Source organism: Microchirus variegatus (assembly GCF_963457635.1).
Source record: "Microchirus variegatus genome assembly, chromosome: 21".
In the NCBI taxonomy this organism is placed as follows: domain Eukaryota; kingdom Metazoa; phylum Chordata; class Actinopteri; order Pleuronectiformes; family Soleidae; genus Microchirus; species Microchirus variegatus.
The window spans coordinates 20,105,345-20,122,881 of record NC_139822.1 but is presented as its reverse complement, the minus strand read 5'-3'; the positions used below and the strand labels follow the sequence as shown (position 1 = coordinate 20,122,881).

The following is a 17,537-nucleotide window of genomic DNA, read 5'->3' as shown; positions in this document are numbered from 1 at the left end:
GGTAGGTAGGTCGGTCAGTCAATCGGTAGGTCAGTCGGTCAGTTGGTAGGTAGGTCGGTCAGTAGGTTGGTCGGTAGTTCGGTAGATAGGTAGGTTGGTCAGTCAGTAGGTAGGTCGGTCAGTAGGTTGGTCAGTTGGTCCGTAGGTAGGTCGGTTGGTCAATAGGTAGGTACGTGGGTTGGTAGATAGGTAGGTTGGTCGGTCGGTCGGTAGGTTGGTCAGTCAGTCGGACGGCAGTAGCGTCAGTAGGTTGGTCGGTAGGTAGATTGGCTCAGTTACTGGGTCGATGAGTTAGTTGGGTAGACAGGCTGGTTGGTTGTTGGTTGATAGGTTAGATCAATCGATACGATATCTATCTATCGATACATAAACAGTTACACTTTGCACGGAGGTCAGCTGTGGTGAAACGGGTGGCAGTTGCCCTGTAGCGCCCCCCCGAGGTGAAACCCGTCTGTCCATCTTGTGACGATCTTCCACCGATACATAGATGGTTAGAAAGATGAATCGTCTGACGTTGATGATCTTGCCTCAGCAGGAAGCTTCGCGTCACAGGACCGTTGCGTGTCGGCCATGCTGCCCACGACGCGCGGGAACACGGTGGTCGTCACCCACGTCCACCCTGCCAATGCTAGCGCCGCCGAAAACGGACAGCAGCACAACTTGGTGGGCGTCAAGAGGTTCATCGAGGGCCGACCGCTGGCGCTGGGGGTGAGAGAAAGCACAGAATACACCTTTAATGTGCACGATTTCATTATTGTTGTTGTTACTGTCGTTCATGACCTGTCTGTTTGTAGCGACTGTGAAAATTCTGATTTACAATAAAAGACGTGTGATGTTTGTGTGACACTGGTCTGAAGCAGCTTCTCTGCTCGTGTTTGTCTCGACAGACGGTTCAGCTCGTCATCGGCCTGATGATTTTCCTGTTTGGGATCGCGATGAAGCGCAAAGCCGACAGCAAGACGGACACGATTGTGTTGTACAGCGGCTTCTTCGTCTGGGGAGCTGGGTTTGTAAGTCACTGTTTCACAATCGCCTCGATCCCAGTCGAGCCTTATCATCTCTGTCAACGCAGAGAGCGACGACGACGCCGCTCACTCTCCCTGCACCAAAGTACAGAGAGAAAACCAGTGATTTTAGCATCACAGGGACACAGGAGCTGCTGGTCCTCTGCTGCCTCATGTGGTCACTTTGTGTCACTGAAGTAAGTCTAAATATTTTCAATGCCGAATTTTACAGAATCAGTCATTGTAAGTTAGTGATGGAGGCAGCAGTGGATCAACAACTGCTGTGAACTCCTGTGTGCTGTGATGTTAAAATCACTGGTTTACTCTATGGACTTTGGTGTGGGAGAGTGAGTGACTTTGGTGTGAGAGAGTGAGTGACTTTGGTGTGAGAGAGTGAGTGACTTTGGTGTGAGAGAGTGAGTGACTTTGGTGTGGGAGAGTGAGTGACTTTGGTGTGAGAGAGTGAGTGACTTTGGTGTGAGAGAGTGAGTGACTTTGGTGTGAGAGAGTGAGTGACTTTGGTGTGGGAGAGTGAGTGACTTTGGTGTGGGAGAGTGAGTGACTTTGGTGTGGGAGAGTGAGTGACTTTGGTGTGGGAGAGTGAGTGACTTTGGTGTGAGAGAGTGAGTGACTTTGGTGTGGGAGAGTGAGTGACTTTGGTGTGGGAGAGTGAGTGACTTTGGTGTGAGAGAGTGAGTGACTTTGGTGTGAGAGAGTGAGTGACTTTGGTGTGGGAGAGTGAGTGACTTTGGTGTGGGAGAGTGAGTGACTTTGGTGTGGGAGAGTGAGTGACTTTGGTGTGGGAGAGTGAGTGACTTTGGTGTGGGAGAGTGAGTGACTTTGGTGTGATAGAGTGAGTGACTTTGGTGTGGGAGAGTGAGTGACTTTGGTGTGGGAGAGTGAGTGACTTTGGTGTGGGAGAGTGAGTGACTTTGGTGTGAGAGAGTGAGTGACTTTGGTGTGAGAGAGTGAGTGACTTTGGTGTGAGAGAGTGAGTGACTTTGGTGTGGGAGAGTGAGTGACTTTGGTGTGAGAGAGTGAGTGACTTTGGTGTGGGAGAGTGAGTGACTTTGGTGTGGGAGAGTGAGTGACTTTGGTGTGAGAGAGTGAGTGACTTTGGTGTGGGAGAGTGAGTGACTTTGGTGTGGGAGAGTGAGTGACTTTGGTGTGAGAGAGTGAGTGACTTTGGTGTGGGAGAGTGAGTGACTTTGGTGTGGGAGAGTGAGTGACTTTGGTGTGAGAGAGTGAGTGACTTTGGTGTGGGAGAGTGAGTGACTTTGGTGTGGGAGAGTGAGTGACTTTGGTGTGGGAGAGTGAGTGACTTTGGTGTGGGAGAGTGAGTGACTTTGGTGTGAGAGAGTGAGTGACTTTGGTGTGGGAGAGTGAGTGACTTTCGTGTGAGAGAGTGAGTGACTTTGGTGTGGGAGAGTGAGTGACTTTGGTGTGGGAGAGTGAGTGACTTTGGTGTGGGAGAGTGAGTGAATTTGGTGTGGGAGAGTGAGTGACTTTGGTGTGAGAGAGTGAGTGACTTTGGTGTGGGAGAGTGAGTGACTTTGGTGTGAGAGAGTGAGTGACTTTGGTGTGGGAGAGTGAGTGACTTTGGTGTGAGAGAGTGAGTGACTTTGGTGTGGGAGAGTGAGTGACTTTGGTGTGGGAGAGTGAGTGACTTTGGTGTGAGAGAGTGAGTGACTTTGGTGTGAGAGAGTGAGTGACTTTGGTGTGGGAGAGTGAGTGACTTTGGTGTGGGAGAGTGAGTGACTTTGGTGTGAGAGAGTGAGTGACTTTGGTGTGGGAGAGTGAGTGACTTTGGTGTGGGAGAGTGAGTGACTTTGGTGTGGGAGAGTGAGTGACTTTGGTGTGGGAGAGTGAGTGACTTTGGTGTGAGAGAGTGAGTGACTTTGGTGTGGGAGAGTGAGTGACTTTCGTGTGAGAGAGTGAGTGACTTTGGTGTGGGAGAGTGAGTGACTTTGGTGTGGGAGAGTGAGTGACTTTGGTGTGGGAGAGTGAGTGAATTTGGTGTGGGAGAGTGAGTGACTTTGGTGTGAGAGAGTGAGTGACTTTGGTGTGGGAGAGTGAGTGACTTTGGTGTGAGAGAGTGAGTGACTTTGGTGTGGGAGAGTGAGTGACTTTGGTGTGAGAGAGTGAGTGACTTTGGTGTGGGAGAGTGAGTGACTTTGGTGTGAGAGAGTGAGTGACTTTGGTGTGAGAGAGTGAGTGACTTTGGTGTGGCAGAGTGAGTGACTTTGGTGTGGCAGAGTGAGTAAAGGTGACGTCCATGGTCATAACTTGTGTGTTTCAGTACGTCACAGCTGGATCTCTGACAGTAGCTGCTGCCAGACGACCGAGCCGCTGCCTGGTGAGGATCAACATCGTCGTCACCTCCTTTGTTTCCTTATTTCACTCTCTCACCTGGTGCTTTGTCGTCTCTCTGCTGCCCCCACAGGTGAACTGTGCCATGGCGTTCAGTATCGTCGCAGTGGTCACTGCCGTAGGAGCCATCACCATCTACGCTCTGGACTGTGCAGTGGTTTCACTCGACTGCAGCAGCGTCATGGAAAACAACGATGACCACTTCGACCATTACCACCACTACTACCACCACAACTGTGAGAACATCAAAACATCCTCCTCAGTGAACTGCCAGCTATACAAGGTACTGACAAAAACACAAGTGTGTTGATTAAAGTGTGTCAGCGTCTCCAGGCGTTCATGGATCCATTGTTTGTTTGTTTGTTTGTTTTTTTAATTAGATTACAGAACATCAAGAATCAGATAATCTGTAAATAACAGTATCATTTGTAAAAGAAAACCTCTCTGTTGTGTCTCACCGTCCTGTTGTTAGTGTCTCACCGTCCTGTTGTTAGTGTCTCACCGTCCTGTTGTTAGTGTCTCACCGTCCTGTTGTTAGTGTCTCACCGTCCTGTTGTTAGTGTCTCACCGTCCTGTTGTTAGTGTCTCACCGTCCTGTTGTTAGTGTCTCACTGTCCTGTTGTTAGTGTCTCACTGTCCTGTTGTTTGTGTCTCACCGTCCTGTTGTTAGTGTCTCACTGTCCTGTTGTTAGTGTCTCACTGTCCTGTTGTTAGTGTCTCACTGTCCTGTTGTTAGTGTCTCACCGTCCTGTTGTTAGTGTCTCACTGTCCTGTTGTAAGTGTCTCACCGTCCTGTTGTTAGTGTCTCACTGTCCTGTTGTTAGTGTCTCACTGTCCTGTTGTTAGTGTCTCACTGTCCTGTTGTTAGTGTCTCACCGTCCTGTTGTTAGTGTCTCACTGTCCTGTTGTAAGTGTCTCACCGTCCTGTTGTTAGTGTCTCACTGTCCTGTTGTTTGTGTCTCACTGTCCTGTTATTAGTGTCTCACCGTCCTGTTGTTAGTGTGTCTCACCCTCCTGTTGTTAGTGTCTCACCCTCCTGTTGTTAGTGTCTCACTGTCCTGTTGTTAGTGTCTCACCCTCCTGTTGTTAGTGTCTCACCCTCCTGTTGCTAGTGTCTCACCGTCCTGTTGCTAGTGTCTCACTGTCCTGTTGTTAGTGTCTCACCGTCCTGTTGTTAGTGTCTCACTGTCCTGTTGTTTGTGTCTCACCGTCCTGTTGTTAGTGTCTCACCGTCCTGTTGTTAGTGTCTCACTGTCCAGTTGTTAGTGTCTCACCGTCCTGTTGTTAGTGTCTCACCGTCCTGTTGTTTGTGTCTCACCGTCCTGTTGTTAGTGTCTCACCGTCCTGTTGTTAGTGTCTCACTGTCCTGTTGTAAGTGTCTCACCCTCCTGTTGTTAGTGTCTCACTGCCCTCTTGTGTGTGTCTCTCTCCAGGACATGATGCAGGGCGCCTCAGCCGTCCTCGCCGTCTTCAGCGTGTTGCAGGTGATCGTCTCAGCCGTCGTCGTTGGTTACGCCTGCTATGCCACGTGTAGCTGCAGTGAAGAGGTCAATGAATGCATCCTTTTTTTAACCTATCTTTGATGTGTTTGTGGAATAATGTTTTTAAAGAGTGTGTGTGTGTGTCTTCCAGACATTTGCAGGATCTGTGGTGACTGAACAAACTGCTGCTCCAAACACCAACACAGAGGTGTGTTAACATGATTGTGTCTTAAAGGGTTAGTTTCCATTTTTTTTTGTTGTGTATGAAATTAAAGGTCGGTAAACTGGTCACTGACGTGGCTGCTGGACACTTAGCAAAAGACTCATGTTCATAGAATCTACGTCAGTTTAAGTCTACGATCTCTACGTCACATGATCACGTCTTTATCTCACTGTGAGACAGAAGTTTATAAACTCACTCACTCTCCCACACCAAAGTCCATAGAGTAAACCAGTGATTTTAACATCACAGCACACAGGAGTTCACAGGAGTTGTTGATCCACTGCTGCCTCCATCACTAACTTACAATTAGTTATTTAGTAAAATTCGGCTTTTAAAATATTTAATTTAGACTGACCGCAGTGACACAAAGTGACCACACGGGGCAGCAGAGGACCAGCAGCTCCTGTGTCCCTGTGAGCTAAAAATCACTGGTTTTCTCTCTGGGCTTTGGTGTGGGAGAGTGAGCGAGTTTATAAACTTCTGTTGTCGTCGCTTAGCACAAAGCTAACATGGGCTAACAACGTGTGTGCGTGCGTGCGTTTGTGCAGATGCAGAACATGAAAGGAGAAGCCAGCACCATGATTCCTCCTCGTCCTCCAGCGTACAGCACTCTGACCTCCAGTCTGGAAGGATTTAAGGAATCTTAAGGATAAGATTAGATAAGATAAGGTGTTAAAGTAGACTTAGTCAACTTAAATCATTATTCAGTTTCCAGATGCATGTTCAAACAGTGGTGATGTTGCTTCTCATATTTGTGTTTAGGAGAATTAAATTGTACAATAAAGAGTTCATCTCTCACCTGAATGCTTCTTCCTCTTTTCCCGTCACCTTTTCTCACAGCTCTAACACACACACACTCTTACACACTCACAGCTCTAACACACACACACACTCTTATTCGATACATTCCACGATTTTTTTAAAAATTCTAACAACATTTACTTATATAGCAACTTAACGTAACATTTAATAATAAATATTTTGGAACACTGTGAAGGATTTGAACATGAATAAATACATAAATAGAGATTTCTCTCTTTTCAGTAACAAAACAATACTGTTGGAAAATACAAAGTAAATGATCAGTCAGACTGGGATTTGTCCCCAAAGCATGCTGGGAAGTGTAGTTCTTCATGAGAAATAACTTGTTTTGAGGTAAGACAACATTTCTGCTTGTATTTCTTGAAAGTCAGTTGTTGTTTGGCTCTTATTTTGGTGCTGGATCTGTGAATCTTGTTCGTAGAGTGGGGGGGGGGGGGGGGCTGGACTCTAACTCTGTGAAAGCATGTGTGCAGCATTAATTCATGAGTCACTGCTGGGAAATGAAGATGTTCTTTCTTCACTTTTGGAACAAACTGTTCTGCAGAGACTTTTTTTCTCTCTCCTTGTGAAACAAACATGTTTGTGCTTGTGTGTTTCAGTACAGAGACATTTTTACCTCAGTGTCAACTTCACTGCTTTCTCAAGCACCATTTTCAAAAAGAAATTCAAACGCCTTAAAATTCATAAACTATCAGGCATTTCAACAACCTGTGACGTAGATATCGTAGATTTAAACCGTCAAAACAATCATGTCGACAATCACACAAGCACACACACACACAGGATATTTGACCTGACCTCTTCCGTGTCTGGAGCAGCAGTTTGTCCAGTCACCACAGATTCTCCAGGTCTGTCACACGTGGCACAGCAGGCGTAACCCGCGACCACGATTGAGACGATCATCTGCAACAGGTTAAAGACGCCGAGGACGAATGAGAAGCCCTCTATACGACTCTGGAGAGACACAAACAAGAGGACGGTGAGAGACACTAACAACAGGACAGTGAGACACTAACACAAGACGGTGAGAGACACTAACAACAGGACGGTGAGACACTAACAACAGGACAGTGAGACACTAACAACAGGACAGTGAGACACTAACACAAGACGGTGAGAGACACTAACAACAGGACGGTGAGACACTAACACAAGACGGTGAGAGACACTAACAACAGGACGGTGAGACACTAACAACAGGACAGTGAGACACTAACACAAGACGGTGAGAGACACTAACAACAGGACGGTGAGACACTAACACAAGACGGTGAGAGACACTAACAACAGGACAGTGAGACACTAACAACAGGACAGTGAGACACTAACACAAGACGGTGAGAGACACTAACAACAGGACGGTGAGACACTAACAACAGGACAGTGAGACACTAACAACAGGACAGTGAGACACTAAAACACAAGACGGTGAGAGACACTAACAACAGGACGGTGAGACACTAACAACAGGACAGTGAGACACTAACAACAGTGAGACACTAACAACAGGACAGTGAGACACTAACAACAGGACAGTGAGACACTAAAACACAAGACGGTGAGAGACACTAACAACAGGACGGTGAGACACTAACAACAGGACAGTGAGACACTAACAACAGTGAGACACTAACAACAGGACGGTGAGAGACACTAACAACAGGACGGTGAGACACTAACAACAGGACAGTGAGACACTAACAACAGGACGGTGAGACACTGACAACAGGACAGTGAGACACTAACAACTGGACAGTGAGAAACTAACAACAGCACAGTGAGACACTAACAACAGGACAGTGAAACACTAACAACAGGACAGTGAGACACTAACAACAGGACAGTGAGACACTAAAACACAAGACGGTGAGAGACACTAACAACAGGACGGTGAGACACTAACAACAGGACAGTGAGACACTAACAACAGCACAGTGAGACACTAACAACAGTGAGACACTAACAACAGGACAGTGAGACACTAACAACAGTGAGACACTAACAACAGGACGGTGAGACACTAACAATAGCACAGTGAGACACTAACAACAGGACAGTGAGACACTAACAACAGGACAGTGAGACACTAACAACAGGACAGTGAGACACTAACAACAGGACAGTGAGACACTAACAACAGTGAAACACTAACAACAGAACAGTGAAACACTAACAACAGAACAGTGAAACACTAACAACAGGACAGTGAGACACTAACAACAGGACAGTGAAACACTAACAACAGGACAGTGAAACACTAACATTAATACGTACATTAAACAGTTGGCAGTCGTAACCACAGCGGATGAACAGCAGTAGAATAAAAAAATCCAGGAAGTGGAGGATGGCGGCGATGGGGGCGATGACCGCTGAGACGATACTGAACGCCATCGAACATTTGATCTGCGAGCGACAGAGAGACGACGGCGTGAGATCAAACTGATCCACAGAGTTAAAGAACGACGCAGGTGGACAAGATTATGAGGTCATACTAAAGTGTGATGTCATCAGACTGCCGGCCTCTGATTGGTCAGAGCGTGTCGTCACTGAAGTCAACAAACGTCCAACTGTAAATGAAAGTTAAAAAGACTTGAGAATCGTGAACACGTGCGTTACCAGGTACTCTCACTCATGGAAAAGCATAAAAGTCGCTCGAGTAGAGCCGAGCCGTGTCCGATCACCTTCACTGTGTTAACACAGCGCTCCTTGAAATCCTTGAGAGTTTGTTCATTTGAAAAAGCCCTTGAAAGTTAAAATAGACAAATAGATGTGGGTCTATGAAAGAGCTTGAAAGGGTCTTTGAAAATGTAATATTAATGTAATATTGGATAATTTAATCATAAATTCGAAAATTAGCATCATCCAGGCCCTCAAAATAAGCTCCCCGAGGGTCCTTGAAATCCTTGAAAGTTGATGAAAATTGCCATAGATGTGTCCACCTTCGCCGATGTGCCATTCAGGGTTCCCACAGGTCCTTGAATTGCTATAAAGTTTTTGAATTTAGAAAACATTCAAGGACCTTGAAAGTTTTTGAAAACTGTCCTAAATGGACACGTCTCCCTCCGCCGATGTGCCCTTCAGGGTTCCCACAGGTCCTTGAAATCCTTGAACGTTTGAAAAAAAAATTCAAGGCCCTTGAAAGTTTTTGAAAACAGTCCTAAATGGACATGTCTCCCTCCACCGATGTGCCCTTCAGGTTTCCCACAGGGTCCTTGAAATCCTTGAACGTTTGAAAAAAAAAAATTCAAGGCCCTTGAAAGTTTTTGAAAACTGTCCTAAATGGACACGTCTCCCTCCGCATATGTGCCCTTCAGGGTTCCCACAGGTCCTTGAAAACCTTGAAAGTTTGTGAATTTGAAAAAAAAATTCAAGGACCTTGAAAGTTTTTGAAAACAGTCCTAAATGGACATGTCTCCCTCAGTCGATGTTCCGTTCAGGGTTCCCACAGGGTCCTTGAAATCCTTGAAAGTGTGAATTTGAAAAAAAAAAAATTCAAGGACCTTGAAAGTTTTTGAAAACAGTCCTAAATGGACATGTCTCCCTCCACCGATGTGCCCTTCAGGGTTCCCACAGGTCCTTGAAATCCTTGAAATTGTGAATTTGGAAAAAAAAAGTTCAAGGCCCTTGAAAGTTTTTGAAAACTGTCCTAAATGGACACGTCTCCCTCCACTGATGTGCCCTTCAGGGTTCCCACAGGGTCCTTGAAATCCTTGAACGTTTGAAAAAAAAATTCAAGGCCCTTGAAAGTTTTTGAAAACAGTCCTAAATGGACATGTCTCCCTCCACTGATGTGCCCTTCAGGGTTCCCACAGGGTCCTTGAAATCCTTGAACGTTTGAAAAAAAAATTCAAGGCCCTTGAAAGTTTTTGAAAACAGTCCTAAATGGACATGTCTCCCTCCACTGATGTGCCCTTCAGGGTTCCCACAGGTCCTTGAAATCCTTGAAAGTTTTTGAAAAGGAAAACTGGTGCCAGACGTCGCGCTCATGGCTCTCCAGTGACGACTCTCTCTGACCAATCAGTGAGCAGCAGTCTGAAGACGCGGCGCTTCAGCGTGAGCTCAGCGGTTGATACTCACCAGGCAGCGGTTGCGTTTCCCTGCAGCAGCCACCGTCAGAGATCCAGCTGTGACGTACTGAAACACAGCAGCACAAACAACGTCTCTGCAGAACAGTTTGTTCCAACAGTGAAGAGAAAACATCTGCACTTCCCAACAGTGACTCGTGAATTAACGCTGCACACGTGCTGTTACGTCAGGAAATCTGAGGAAATCAGATTTACTGATGCAACGGACTTCTGCTTCAGCTGCACAAGACGTCAGGGAAACTTTGAGTCCACCACATCTTTAAGAACATGTTTTCACATCTAAACCACTCACTCTCCCACACCAAAGTCCATAGAGAAAATCAGTGATTTTAGCTCACGGGGACACAGGAGCTGCTGGTCCTCTGCTGCCTCGTGTGGTCAATTTGTGTCACTGGTGTTTGCCAGAATTTAAAACACAGAATTCACTAAAATCAGTCATTGTAAGTTAGTGATGGAGGCAGCAGTGGATCAACAACTCCTGTGAACTCCTGTGTGCTGTGATGTTAAAATCACTGGTTTACTCTATGGACCTTGGTGTGGGAGAGTGAGTGACTTTGGTGTGGGAGAGTGAGTGACTTTGGTGTGAGAGAGTGAGTGGTTTACAAACGTCAGTTTACACAAGAGTAACAGATTTTATCCACTTTAAAAAACACTTTTTTGTGTGGTTTTTATAAACCACTCACTCTCTCACACCAAAGTCACTCACTCTCACACCAAAGTCACTCACTCTCCCACACCAAAGTCACTCACTCTCCCACACCAAAGTCACTCACTCTCCCACACCAAAGTCACTCACTCTTCCGCACCAAAGTCACTCACTCTTCCGCACCAAAGTCACTCACTCTCCCGCACCAAAGTCACTCACTCTCCCACACCAAAGTCACTCACTCTCCCACACCAAAGTCACTCACTCTCCCACACCAAAGTCACTCACTCTCCCACACCAAAGTCACTCACTCTCCCACACCAAAGTCCATAGAGTAAACCAGTGATTTTAACATCACAGCACACAGGAGTTCACAGGAGTTGTTGATCCACTGCTGCCTCCATCACTAACTTACAATGACTGATTTTAGTGAATTCAGCTTTGAAAATATTTACTTTAGACTTAACTCAGTGACACAAAGTGACCACACGAGGCAGCAGAGGACCAGCAGCTCCTGTGTCCCTGTGAGCTAAAATCACTGGTTTTCTCTGTGGACTTTGGTGTGGCAGAGTGAGTGGCGTTGACAGAGATGAGTCAGCATTATTCCTCGTCCTTCAGTAAACTCCTCTTCCTCCTGACGAGGCTCGACTAGGATTGAGGTGATTGCGAGACAGTGACTCACAAACGCAGCTCCCCAGACGAAGATGCCGGTGTGAATTCCCATCGTGTCTCCGTTGGGCGCCATGGCGATCCCGATCAGGAAAACCAAGATTCCGATGAAGATCTGAACCGTCTGTAGAGACGAGCAGGAGCAGAGAAGGTGATTCAGACCAGGGTCAAACATCACAAACATCACAAAGACAGGCGTTAAAACCACGGCACAGTCGTTACAGTCCAACTAAAAAAAAAGTGGAAACATTTCGGCCCGAGCATGCGACGCAATTTGTGCGGCGACGTCGCTACGGTGACGTTATTCTGTCGTTCTTCCTCATGCTGTATACTTTCTGTAGGTAACAGTCTAATTGTAGTGGAGTAAAAGTACACAAGTCATTTAGGAAATGTTGTAAAAGTACACAAATTAAGTGTAGTAGAGTAAGAGTACACATTTAATTTAGGAAATGTAGTAACAGTACACAAATTAAGTGTAGTAGAGTAAGAGTACACATTTAATTTAGGAAATGTAGTAATAGTACACAATTTAAGTGTAGTGGAGTAAAAGTACAGAATTTAAGTGAAGTAGAATAAAAGTACACAATTTAAGTGTAGTGGAGTAAAACCACACAATTTAAGTGTAAAGGAGTAAAAGTACACAATTTGTGTAGTGGAGTAAAAGCACACAATTTAAGTGTAGAGGAGTAAAAGTACACAATTTATTTATGAAAAGTAGTAAAAGTACACAATTTATTTAGGAAGTGCGGTAAAAGTACACAATTTAAGTGTAGTGGAGTAATGGTACACAATTTAAATGTAGTGTAGTAAAAGTACATAATTTAAGTGTAGTAGAATAAAAGTGCACAATTTAAGTGTAGAGGAGTAAAAGTACACAATTTATTTATGAAATGTAGTAAAAGTACACAATTTAAGTGTAGTGGAGTAAAAGCACACAATTTAAGTGTAGAGGAGTAAAAGTACACAATTTATTTATGAAATGTAGTAAGAGTACACAATTTAAGTGTAGTGGAGTAAAAGCACACAATTTAAGTGTAAAGGAGTAAAAGTACACAATTTAAGTGTAGTGGAGTAAAAGCACACAATTTAAGTGTAGTGGAGTAAAAGTACACAATTTATTTATGAAATGTAGTAAAAGCACCGGTTTTATTTAGGAAGTGGAGTAAAAGTACACAATTTAAGTGTAGTGGAGTAATGGTACACAATTTAAATGTAGTGTAGTAAAAGTACACAATTTAAGTGTAGTAGAATAAAAGTGCACAATTTAAGTGTAGAGGAGTAAAAGTACACAATTTATTTATGAAATGTAGTAAAAGCACCGGTTTTATTTAGGAAGTGCAGTAAAAGTACACAATTTAAGTGTAGTGGAGTAAAAGTACATAATTTAAGTGTAGTAGAATAAAAGTGCACAATTTAAGTGTAGTGGAGTAAAAGCACACAATTTAAGTGTAGAGGAGTAAAAGTACACAATTTATTTATGAAATGTATTAAAAGTACACAATTTAAGTGTAGTGGAGTAAAAGCACACAATTTAAGTGTAGTGGAGTAAAAGCACACAATTTAAGTGTAGTGGAGTAAAAGTACACAATTTAAGTGTAGTAGAATAAAAGTGCACAATTTAAGTGTAGTGGAGTAAAACCACACAATTTAAGTGTAGTGGAGTAATGGTACACAATTTAAATGTAGTGTAGTAAAAGTACATAATTTAAGTGTAGTAGAATAAAAGTGCACAATTTAAGTGTAGTGGAGTAAAACCACACAATTTAAGTGTAGTGGAGTAATGGTACACAATTTAAATGTAGTGTAGTAAAAGTACATAATTTAAGTGAAGTAGAATAAAAGTACACAATTTAAGTGTAGTGGAGTAAAACCACACAATTTAAGTGTAAAGGAGTAAAAGTACACAATTTGTGTGGTGGAGTAAAAGCGCACAATTTAAGTGTAGTGGAGTAAAAGCACACAATTTAAGTGTAGAGGAGTAAAAGTACACAATTTATTTATGAAAAGTAGTAAAAGTACACAATTTATTTAGGAAGTGCGGTAAAAGTACACAATTTAAGTGTAGTGGAGTAATGGTACACAATTTAAATGTAGTGTAGTAAAAGTACATAATTTAAGTGTAGTAGAATAAAAGTGCACAATTTAAGTGTAGAGGAGTAAAAGTACACAATTTATTTATGAAATGTAGTAAAAGTACACAATTTAAGTGTAGTGGAGTAAAAGCACACAATTTAAGTGTAAAGGAGTAAAAGTACACAATTTAAGTGTAGTGGAGTAAAAGCACACAATTTAAGTGTAGAGGAGTAAAAGTACACAATTTATTTATGAAATGTAGTAAGAGTACACAATTTAAGTGTAGTGGAGTAAAAGCACACAATTTAAGTGTAAAGGAGTAAAAGTACACAATTTAAGTGTAGTGGAGTAAAAGCACACAATTTAAGTGTAGTGGAGTAAAAGTACACAATTTATTTATGAAATGTAGTAAAAGCACCGGTTTTATTTAGGAAGTGCAGTAAAAGTACACAATTTAAGTGTAGTGGAGTAATGGTACACAATTTAAATGTAGTGTAGTAAAAGTACACAATTTAAGTGTAGTAGAATAAAAGTGCACAATTTAAGTGTAGAGGAGTAAAAGTACACAATTTATTTATGAAATGTAGTAAAAGCACCGGTTTTATTTAGGAAGTGCAGTAAAAGTACACAATTTAAGTGTAGTGGAGTAAAAGTACATAATTTAAGTGTAGTAGAATAAAAGTGCACAATTTAAGTGTAGTGGAGTAAAAGCACACAATTTAAGTGTAGAGGAGTAAAAGTACACAATTTATTTATGAAATGTATTAAAAGTACACAATTTAAGTGTAGTGGAGTAAAAGCACACAATTTAAGTGTAGTGGAGTAAAAGCACACAATTTAAGTGTAGAGGAGTAAAAGTACACAATTTATTTATGAAATGTATTAAAAGTACACAATTTAAGTGTAGTGGAGTAAAAGCACACAATTTAAGTGTAGTGGAGTAATGGTACACAATTTAAATGTAGTGTAGTAAAAGTACACAATTTAAGTGTAGTGGAGTAAAACCACACAATTTAAGTGTAGTGGAGTAATGGTACACAATTTAAATGTAGTGTAGTAAAAGTACATAATTTAAGTGTAGTAGAATAAAAGTGCACAATTTAAGTGTAGAGGAGTAAAAGTACACAATTTAAGTGTAGAGGAGTAAAAGTACACAATTTAAGTGTAGTGGAGTAAAAGCACACAATTTAAGTGTAGAGGAGTAAAAGTACACAATTTATTTATGAAATGTATTAAAAGTACACAATTTAAGTGTAGTGGAGTAAAAGCACACAATTTAAGTGTAGTGGAGTAATGGTACACAATTTAAATGTAGTGTAGTAAAAGTACACAATTTAAGTGTAGTAGAATAAAAGTGCACAATTTAAGTGTAGTGGAGTAAAACCACACAATTTAAGTGTAGTGGAGTAATGGTACACAATTTAAATGTAGTGTAGTAAAAGTACATAATTTAAGTGAAGTAGAATAAAAGTACACAATTTAAGTGTAGTGGAGTAAAACCACACAATTTAAGTGTAAAGGAGTAAAAGTACACAATTTGTGTGGTGGAGTAAAAGCGCACAATTTAAGTGTAGTGGAGTAAAAGCACACAATTTAAGTGTAGAGGAGTAAAAGTACACAATTTATTTATGAAAAGTAGTAAAAGTACACAATTTATTTAGGAAGTGCGGTAAAAGTACACAATTTAAGTGTAGTGGAGTAATGGTACACAATTTAAATGTAGTGTAGTAAAAGTACATAATTTAAGTGTAGTAGAATAAAAGTGCACAATTTAAGTGTAGAGGAGTAAAAGTACACAATTTATTTATGAAATGTAGTAAAAGTACACAATTTAACTGTAGTGGAGTAAAAGCACACAATTTAAGTGTAAAGGAGTAAAAGTACACAATTTAAGTGTAGTGGAGTAAAAGCACACAATTTAAGTGTAGAGGAGTAAAAGTACACAATTTATTTATGAAATGTAGTAAGAGTACACAATTTAAGTGTAGTGGAGTAAAAGCACACAATTTAAGTGTAAAGGAGTAAAAGTACACAATTTAAGTGTAGTGGAGTAAAAGCACACAATTTAAGTGTAGTGGAGTAAAAGTACACAATTTATTTATGAAATGTAGTAAAAGCACCGGTTTTATTTAGGAAGTGCAGTAAAAGTACACAATTTAAGTGTAGTGGAGTAATGGTACACAATTTAAATGTAGTGTAGTAAAAGTACACAATTTAAGTGTAGTAGAATAAAAGTGCACAATTTAAGTGTAGAGGAGTAAAAGTACACAATTTATTTATGAAATGTAGTAAAAGCACCGGTTTTATTTAGGAAGTGCAGTAAAAGTACACAATTTAAGTGTAGTGGAGTAAAAGTACATAATTTAAGTGTAGAGGAGTAAAAGTACACAATTTATTTATGAAATGTATTTAAAGTACACAATTTAAGTGTAGTAGTAAAAGCACACAATTTAAGTGTAGTGGAGTAATGGTACACAATTTAAGTGTAGAGGAGTAAAAGTACACAATTTATTTATGAAATGTATTAAAAGTACACAATTTAAGTGTAGTGGAGTAAAAGCACACAATTTAAGTGTAGTGGAGTAATGGTACACAATTTAAATGTAGTGTAGTAAAAGTACACAATTTAAGTGTAGTAGAATAAAAGTGCACAATTTAAGTGTAGAGGAGTAAAAGTACACAATTTATTTGTGAAATGTAGTAAAAGCACCGGTTTTATTTAGGAAGTGCAGTAAAAGTACACAATTTAAGTGTAGTGGAGTAATGGTACACAATTTAAATGTAGTGTAGTAAAAGTACATAATTTAAGTGTAGTAGAATAAAAGTGCACAATTTAAGTGTAGTGGAGTAAAAGCACACAATTTAAGTGTAGAGGAGTAAAAGTACACAATTTATTTATGAAATGTATTAAAAGTACACAATTTAAGTGTAGTGGAGTAAAAGCACACAATTTAAGTGTAGTGGAGTAATGGTACACAATTTAAATGTAGTGTAGTAAAAGTACACAATTTAAGTGTAGTAGAATAAAAGTGCACAATTTAAGTGTAGAGGAGTAAAAGTACACAATTTATTTATGAAATGTAGTAAAAGCACCGGTTTTATTTAGGAAGTGCAGTAAAAGTACACAATTTAAGTGTAGTGGAGTAATGGTACACAATTTAAATGTAGTGTAGTAAAAGTACATAATTTAAGTGTAGTAGAATAAAAGTGCACAATTTAAGTGTAGTGGAGTAAAAGCACACAATTTAAGTGTAGAGGAGTAAAAGTACACAATTTATTTATGAAATGTATTAAAAGTACACAATTTAAGTGTAGTGGAGTAAAAGCACACAATTTAAGTGTAAAGGAGTAAAAGTACACAATTTAAGTGTAGAGGAGTAAAAGTACACAATTTATTTATGAAATGTTGTAAAAGTACACAATTTAGGAAGTGCAGTAAAAGTACACAATTTAAGTGTAGGGAGTAATGGTACACAATTTAAATGTAGTGTAGTAAAAGTACACAATTTAAGTGTAGTAGAATAAAAGTACACAATTTAAGTGTAGTGGAGTAAAAGTACAGAATTTAAGTGTAGTGCAGTAATGGTACACAATTTAAATGTAGTGTAGTAAAAGTACACAACTAAAGTGTAGTAGAATAAAAGTACACAATTTAAGTGTAGTGGAGTAAAAGTACACAATTTAAGTGTAGTGCAGTAAAAGTACACAATTTAAATGTATTGGAGTAAAAGTCAAAGTTGCTAGAAATAGAATTAACTTTACAAACACAGTAAATTACAGACACGTGAATGATGTACAGTAACGCAGTACTTGTACTTGGTGAAGTACTGTCTCTTACCCCCAGCGCCAGTGGTTGTCCCCTCGCGAACTTGTGGACGCCCACGAAGTTGTGCTGTGAGTTCACGCGGGTGACGACCACCATGTTCCCCACGGCCGTGGACACGACGGAAGACATGGCGGCGGGACACGGTCCTCTGTGTCAGCGGGACACGGTCCTCTGTGTCAGCGGGACACGGTCCTCTCTCGGCGGGACACGGTCCTATGTGATGGGGACACGGTCCTCTGTGTCTGCACCGTTACACCGAGCGGAAAACCGCGCCCTCCGCTCTGACGTCATCGTCACTGAGCCCTGATTGGACCCAGGCACGCACGCGCGCGCACACA

General features: G+C 41.4%; 2 protein-coding genes across 4 annotated transcripts in view; both read right to left on the bottom strand.

Annotated features, from left to right (window-relative positions):
* Positions 1 to 4,890, bottom strand: part of LOC310942502 (membrane-spanning 4-domains subfamily A member 4A-like) — a 13,250-nt gene extending 8,360 nt beyond the window's left edge. Inside the window, exons 1-2 of one of the 3 annotated variants that reach the window (XM_083907899.1) lie at positions 4,759 to 4,890; positions 3,414 to 3,608 (exon numbers count right to left, since the gene is read on the bottom strand). In XM_083907899.1, the coding sequence (XP_083764025.1) occupies positions 3,414 to 3,509 (96 nt within the window). In that variant the 5' untranslated portion in view covers positions 3,510 to 3,608; positions 4,759 to 4,890. Of the gene's footprint in view, positions 703 to 3,413; positions 3,609 to 4,384; positions 4,407 to 4,758 lie in introns of those variants that run through there. The other 2 variants (XM_083907900.1, XM_083907897.1) reach the window with 2 other exon arrangements.
* LOC310942503 (membrane-spanning 4-domains subfamily A member 15-like) lies at positions 4,813 to 17,502 on the bottom strand. Its single transcript, XM_083907901.1, has 6 exons — positions 17,212 to 17,502; positions 11,314 to 11,424; positions 9,978 to 10,034; positions 8,175 to 8,303; positions 6,699 to 6,854; positions 4,813 to 4,908 (listed from the first exon to the last, which is right to left on the bottom strand). The coding sequence occupies exons 1-6, from the start codon at positions 17,326 to 17,328 to the stop codon at positions 4,894 to 4,896; spliced, it is 585 nt and encodes a 194-aa protein (XP_083764027.1). The 5' UTR covers positions 17,329 to 17,502; the 3' UTR covers positions 4,813 to 4,893.
* Positions 17,503 to 17,537: the final 35 nt, after the last annotated feature.